This window comes from Engraulis encrasicolus, chromosome 8, assembly GCF_034702125.1.
Source record: "Engraulis encrasicolus isolate BLACKSEA-1 chromosome 8, IST_EnEncr_1.0, whole genome shotgun sequence".
In the NCBI taxonomy this organism is placed as follows: domain Eukaryota; kingdom Metazoa; phylum Chordata; class Actinopteri; order Clupeiformes; family Engraulidae; genus Engraulis; species Engraulis encrasicolus.
In genome coordinates this window covers 46,721,549-46,728,903 of record NC_085864.1, presented here as the reverse complement: position 1 = coordinate 46,728,903, position 7,355 = coordinate 46,721,549, and the positions used below count along the sequence as shown (strand labels likewise).

Sequence of the window (7,355 nt, the reverse complement as noted above, 5' to 3'; positions counted from 1 at the left end):
TGGAGGAGAAAAAAGGAGGAGATGGAGGAGGATGAGCAGGAGGAAGAGGAGAAGGAGGAATAGAGGGAGGAAGGAGCAAAAAAAGAGGAAGACGTTGAGTAAAAAAGAAGAAGTCATCTCAAACGGCTTTTAATGTGTTTTTATGGCATTACGTGTACAAACACCTGTTCTCTGGAGGCCATTAGGCAGTTAGGTGGCTGTATGACAGACAGGGAGAGCACACAGTGTACGTAAACACTGCAATGTAATTAACAAGAGAGGGGGACTCCTGGTGAATCTACAATGAAGATATAGTCCATGGAGAGAGAGAGAGAGAGAGAGAGAGAGAGAGAGAGAGAGAGAGAGAGAGAGAGAGAGAGAGAGAGAGAGAGAGAGAGAGAGAGAGAGAGAGAGAGAGAGAGAGAGTTATAGCCCATGGGAAACTCCAATAATCCCAGAAGCAAATTAAGGTGTACACAAAAATACACAGACGCAACGTACCTATCACTTATTACCACACATCCAGGGCCGGATTAATATGGCCCGGGGCCCCTAGGCTACAAGTTGCTGTGGGCCCCATAAAATCTAAATCTTGCTACAAATGTACATAGACAGTGCCATAATCAGAGTTAGTAAGTTAGGGTAACATGTATACCATCTGTACTCAATTTCAATATTGCATCTTGTCACAATTCTGAAATTTTCCACTTTTGGTCAGTTAGGGCCCCCCTGATAGGTGGGGGCCCTGGGCTGCAGTAATATCTAGCCTGTGCATTGATCCGGACCTGTACAACATCTGCCTACATAAACGCCTATATATACCTATAGCAAGCATATAAAGACATACACAAACAGCACAGAGGCCATCTGATGACCTCATATGTGCCGAAGACACTGCATCCTGCACACATGAATGAATGGCAGCCTTTAGAACACACCTGGAAGTTCTAGAATGCCAAAGAGGGACAGTGAAGAGTACAGAAAAAACTCCATTAACCCCCAGGAAGAAATGAATGTGTCCAGCAGATAATACATTGGCCTCGATCCAACACATCACTTATAACCACATCTGCACACATTAACGCCTATAAACTGGGTCTGTTGTATTACGGTTGTTAAGACTTTTCAATCACTGCTACCTCTACATCGTTCCACTGGTGGAATGGTGTGCAATATGATTATGGGACTACTACCTCCAGGGTTGCCAGATGAGGCTGATGATTTCCAGCCCAAAAAATGCTCAAAACCCGCCTAGAAGCACAAAATCCTGCCCAATTCTATTGATTTTTATGGCAAAAAATTGGGCTGTTTTTTCAATTGAATGCGCCATTTTTACACGGCCATCCTAAGCAGCCCAATTGGACGGGAAACCCAATCTGGCAACACTGACTACATCTGCATATATAAACAGTTAAACATATAGCAGGTATAGAGACATGTGTAAACAGCACACAGGTCTCCTGGTGATCTCATATGTGATGAAGACCACTACATGAATGAATGGCAGCCTTTAGAACACGCCTGGAAGTTCTAGAATGCAATGAAAGTTCTGGAACTTGTTTTTCTTTTTGAAACTTCACATCAACTCTTGGGAACTCCGGGTCACTCAGTACAGACTACAAATAGCCTCTCTGTGTGCCCCTATGAGGGCTTTAGTATACACGCTGCACACCTGGAGCGCAGCGCTGCTGTTTGTTTGGTCCGCCCGACCCGGCCGTCTATACCACTAATTCTCAAAGTGTGGTCCGGGGACCACTGGTGGTCCACGACAGAGCTCAGGTGGTCCGCAAGGGGATTTCTACTTTTCCAAGACAAGCTAGTTGAAGGCTATATTTGTAACATTATTACATAGCCAAACATGTCTGAAGTCATATTTTCACCACAATAAGACAGGCTTGTAAATGTGAATAAAAAGTAAGTGATCTGCATCAAAAGTAACAGTGGCGAATTAGCAGTCGTCAGCTGTCAATTTAGTTGACAGGTGGTCCTTGAACATTTTTGGGGAGACAAAGTGGTCCGCGGTCTGAAAAAGTTTGAGAATCACTGGTCTATTTGCTCCATTCACCCACCAGGACCTTCGCCTTCGCCACGGGGGTCCTTAGGTGGCAGTCAGATAGGCCTTGACTTCCTGCCTGCCCGCCTGGGACGCAAGTCCATGGCCTGGGGGGGCCACAGTGTTCAGCCTTATGTAAGCTGACAGCTGGCAGGATGGCTTTGCCTAAAACATGCAGGAGTGTTGAAGAAAGAAGGGGCAATGGGTGGGAGGTGGGGGTCGGGGTGGATGTGGGGAGGAGGGGGGGTGGAGGTGCGTGGCATTCATTCATGGTGGTGGATAAGCCCTGGGCAACATTGAACAACCCAAATAACTTTACTTTCTCCCTATAGAAGTGGCCGGAGAGCCCAAATCTAAATGGTAATGAGACATGGTGGTTTGACAATGCAGGGGGGTGGGGTGCTGCCTGCTTTTGTTGCTGCTGCTGCTGCTGCTACTGGGCTACTGCTGTGTGGGGGATGGGCCGCGGTCTGAAAGGCACATTCTCCAAAGGAACAGATGTGTGTCATTGTCAAGGTGCCGATGGAGGGTGATTAATCGCTGAATTGAATCCCTTTTTTTTGTTTTCTTTTCTTTTCTTTTGGCGTCTAACACTATTCACACTAAACACACAAGATCTACACAAATATTTAGAGTTACCGGGTATAGAGATTAGCTATTAATTGGTTACAGTGCATGAGCAATGCTTTTCCTTAATGTGAATCAATAAAATGAGCTGGAATGTAAAAGAAGCGGGCTTGTTTGAAGTAGTCTTACAGATGTAAATACAACACTAGTAGTATGATATTATAAACTTGAAACAAAGTAATATAACATTAGTGTTGTTATTACATCTGTAAGAGTACCTCTACTTCTACAACTTCTACAACTCTGAAAAGAAGATCTTATATGAGTGGTGGTAGGTAGAGACTTCTGAATCTTCAACATCCTATGCAACCCCACATCCCCACAACTTAAGGCCACGTTCGGAAAACTTTTATCTTGAGGGAAACTAATGAGCGCAACTTTGAGCGCTCCAGTTGGAAAAAAAAAGTTTCAAGTGGTCCTCTTCTCCTCTGTTGAGGCGTCGCCGCGGGGGTTTAACTTCAAGACGAGAACACGCCTAGTTTCCTAATGTGGGTGGGGTCGGGGGGCGGGGGGGTCTCCTACTATTTAACAAGTTTGGAGCAGATGGCAGGCAAAAGTTCGGGGGTGTCTGCTCTCGCCGATAAACTGTCCTGCTGCCGCCGCGTCCTTGTCTGTTATCACCCCGTGCGCTTTCAGAATGCCATCCGACTTCCTGACGCCGTTCTTGGAGCTGGACGACGAGTTTTGCAAGGTGAGTGTTCTATCTTACGAGGGCTCTAAAGTTAACACTAGCCTACCGGCCAAATGCTTGTGAAATTTCAGTTTGGCTGGTAGAAAAGAAAACTTACTACTTTTACTGGTAGTTAGTGTGTGGTTATTGAGATTGAAAATCTTCTACAAACTGGTGAAAAAAAAGTCAATTTAGATATCTGCAAATAACCAAACATTTCCACAGCTTTAAGATGTATTTTTTTTTTATTCCCTGTAAGATGGTCAAATACACATCACGAAGTTAAATCTACAGAAGTATGGCTAATGAAGGCCTGTTACAGAGTTTCAGTTGAATTGCCTTGTTGGGAAACGTGACACATCTTGCATTTTGGTACAAAATTGCCTATTTTTGTAAACCTGACATAGCCTAGAGTTGTATGTGTGTGTGTGTGGGGGGGGGGGGTGTTGTATCTTAACAGGAGAAAGACGTGAAGGAAAAGAGTTTTAAACTTGTGATAGGCCTTCGTGTGATGTGTGAGTTTATTAACCAAAAACTGGTGTAATTCATCTTCGAAAGCGCAGCCTGTGGAATGTGACTCTATCCCCATTGTGTATTGCAGAATTTCCGCAGTCTGGACATGACAGATGGCCTCCCAGCCGCCACCACACAGAAGCAGCGCGCCGTGGGATTTCAGCGCAGACATTCCTTGTGCCCGGTCACCCTGCCAAACTCTAAATTCAACATCAACAGCGGCTGTTTCGAAGGCATCAGCAGCAGTGGCAGTGGCAGCGGCAGTAGCAGCAGTAGCAGCAACAGCAGCAGCAACATTAACGGAGAGTCCTCCTCCTCCTCGTTCTGGCCCCTCAGTGTCGTGCACCAGCAGTGGAACAACCAGCAGCAACAGTTGCCGCGCAACTCTCTCAACCAGATTCCCTTTCGGGTGGATCGATCGGTCAGCATGATCGAGGGACATGTGGGCAGCGGCTTGGGAAGCTCCACCGAGCAGCCTCTACTGCCCCCACTGCCGGTCTCCTCCACGGGCCTAATGCCCCCACCAGGCCTGAGCATCAGCAATAACTCGCTGACGCTGCCCACCTCCCCAAAGTCTCTGACCCCCACCCCTACCCCTCCCATCTCCACGCGCTACAAGACCGAGCTGTGCCGCACGTACGAGGAGAGTGGCACGTGCAAGTACGGCGCCAAGTGCCAGTTCGCGCACGGCATGGACGAGCTGCGCGGGCTCAACAGGCATCCAAAGTACAAGACGGAGCCGTGTCGCACCTTCCACACCATCGGCTTCTGCCCCTACGGCGCACGCTGTCACTTTATCCACAACGCCGACGAGATCCTAAATAACGGAGCTGGAGCACCGCCCTGCGCAACGAGGCAGAAGTTGCGAGAGCGTCCCCAGCTCATGCGTCAGAGCGTCAGTTTCGCTGGTTTCTCCTCCCAACCGCTCACCGGCTTCCAGTCTCTCCACGAGCCCCTGGCCTTCTCACGCGCTTCATCCGTCTCCCCGCCTCCATCCACGGGCAGCCCTGACCTGCTCTCCCCCCTCTTCCCCGAGCCCCGTTCCCTGAAGCCCAGCTACCCACTCCCTCTCCCCTCTGACCTCGACAGCGACCAGCTCATCGCCACCTCCCGTGCCTTCAGGCTCTTGGCGGAGTCCAAAGTTCCGAGCTCGGGGTTTGCGCCCAAGGCCGTTAGTGTCGTGGCGCAAGACAACAACAACAACAACCACCACCACCACCGCAATGCCTTCACGTTAACCGGCCTGTCTGCGCTCCAGCGTAGCACATCTGCCGACTCGCTCTCCGACCAGGAGGGCTACACGAGCTCTAGCAGCCTCAGCGGCAGCGAGTCTCCAAGTCTGGAGGGGAAAAGACTCCCCATCTTCAGCCGGCTGTCTGTCTCAGACGACTAAAACTTTTATTTGAAAAAAAAGTGTGCATATTGCATCCTCATCCCAGCAGAAGTATTTCTGCTTATAGTGTTCGTAAACGTTACTGTCAAACTCGTTTATACATTATATACGTGTATATCAGAACATTTGGCAATGTATACTGTTGTATACCCTTTTGAACTACCACTGCACAAAAACGTTTTTTGTTATTTTCTTTTTTTCCCCCATAGAGAACCTGTTCCAGGGTTTATAATGTTACTACTCTCCAGATGATTGTCATGAGGACTAACCCCCATCCCTCACGCTTGAGTCCCCTTCCGGGTTTCCTTCTGAATCTGAAAGTGACTCTAGTTTCCCTGTTTGTATAACCAAAGCTGCAACTTAGTTTTGTATTGTTTGTAGGTGGGGAAATGCGTACTGTAAAAAAAACCGTAGCCTCTAGTGACGGCACCTAACGAACAGTATTATCTCTTAGTTTTAACTATATAGGGCTTTCTGTGATTTATTATTTATTATTATTGCTGTTTTTTGTAATATAGAAATCTCACATCTTGATACCTGGTCGGTTTGGGGTGATGGGAATACTCTATTTCATTTCCACATCGTCTGCTGTTGTTTGTTTGGACAACTCTTTAGCTTTAAGTGAACACGACCCCACAAACAAACGTCCTCGGATGCTTGCTGTCACTGGAATAGTTTTGGTACTCACGGTGGGAGTAGTGTGTCGGCACAGAGGCCTGGTGAACTAAGGCCTGCAGTGCAATCATCCAAGGCTGGCTAACCTTCCCATCTGCAGCCATGCAAAATAGACACAAGGACACTTGGCAACCGTCACAAGGTTGCGCTTTTAAAAGACTGTTAAAAGTGTGTTTTTTTTTAAAGGTGTATCTCAGTTTACACTTGTTCTCAGCTGTTCTGTCTTTTTATGTTTTGCTTAAGCTGCCAACATTCTGTGGCTCAACCAACATGAACAAACATGTGTCTTGTTTTTGGTTAATGTTTCTTTTCGGTTTTGTTATTCATTTTTAAAACATGGCAGTTTGACAATGTTATTCAAGAAGTGCCACAACACCATTGTGTATCTTGAGAATCTTGCACTCTGTACTCGAAATGTGTAGCCATACCTTGCGAGAAAAAGAACAAGTCACCCAGGACTTGTCCTTCTGCAAGTAGGCACTCTTGTGAATTGTGGAGGCCTTGGAGAAGATATGGGCATATTTTGAGGAAAAAAAGGACACGTGTACATCCATTGTGCCCTAACTGTGAGGAAAAAAAACGTATGCTTTGCATTTTGTTAACTTAAAATACTTATTTATTTTCATGTTTGTTTGGACTTGACAAAAAAGTGTCAAAAAGATATATTGTGTGACTTTTTTATATTATTGTTTTCTATATAATTTAAGTGTAATGTTTACATTCCAGGGAAGTGTCCCAAGTTTCTATTCCTAATATATTGTTTTGTTCAAAAGTTCAAAATAAAACTTGCATTAAGTGATACTTTTCTGTCTCCTTGCTTGTTTAGTGGTTCAAACTCTTCCAGTTTCCATGGCAGCATGGCACTAGGTTGTTTAGGGGATCAACAATTGCACACATTTTATAAGCTTTCAACTGTCGCTATTCAAGTACTCAACCTTTTGTTCCTTTTTTCAAAGTAGGGCCTACTCAACTTCTGTCCCTTGTTTTAGTCAACCATTAATTTAGGATTCTCTCTCTCTCTCTCTCTCTCTCTCTCTCTCTCTCTCTCTCTCTCTCTCTCTCTCTCTCCCCCCTGGGACAAGAGAAAAGAATAGAGGCCGTGTGTGTGTGTGTGTGTGTGTGTGTGTGTGTGTGTGTGTGTGTGTGTGTGTGTGTGTGTGTGTGTGTGTGTGTGTGTGTGTGTGTGTGTGTGTGTGTGTGTGTGTGTTTTCTTTCCCTTTGTTCTGACATTCTGTGCCAGCAGACTTACAATGTGGTCCTGTTGAATAAGTGCAGACAATAGGGATGGTCCTGACTGTGAAGGGAGGGGAGGGGGGGGTCGCGGGGGAGGAGGAGGAGGAGGTGGGGAGTAGCGGGGGAGGAGGAGGAGGAAGAGGAGGAGGGAGTAGCGGGGGAGGAGGAGGAGGAGGATGGGGGGTAGGTTATATAGAGGACCTGTGTGTGTG

General features: G+C 46.7%; 1 protein-coding gene across 1 annotated transcript; it reads left to right on the top strand.

Moving 5' to 3' along the window:
• Positions 1-3,225: 3,225 nt before the first annotated feature.
• Positions 3,226-6,658, top strand: sb:cb81 (mRNA decay activator protein ZFP36L1-like). Its single transcript, XM_063204523.1, has 2 exons — positions 3,226-3,350; positions 3,931-6,658. Exons 1-2 carry the CDS (start codon positions 3,297-3,299, stop codon positions 5,233-5,235), a joined length of 1,359 nt encoding a protein of 452 aa, XP_063060593.1. The 5' UTR covers positions 3,226-3,296; the 3' UTR covers positions 5,236-6,658.
• The last annotated feature ends 697 nt before the right edge of the window (positions 6,659-7,355 follow it).

Excerpts from the sequence above, each read along its gene's own strand:
- sb:cb81 (XM_063204523.1), top strand. The coding sequence starts at position 3,297 with ATGCCATCCGACTTCCTGACGCCGTTCTTGGAGCTGGACGACGAGTTT. Across the intron at positions 3,351-3,930 it reads TGGACGACGAGTTTTGCAAG|AATTTCCGCAGTCTGGACAT; the intron begins GTGAGTGTTCTA and ends TGTGTATTGCAG.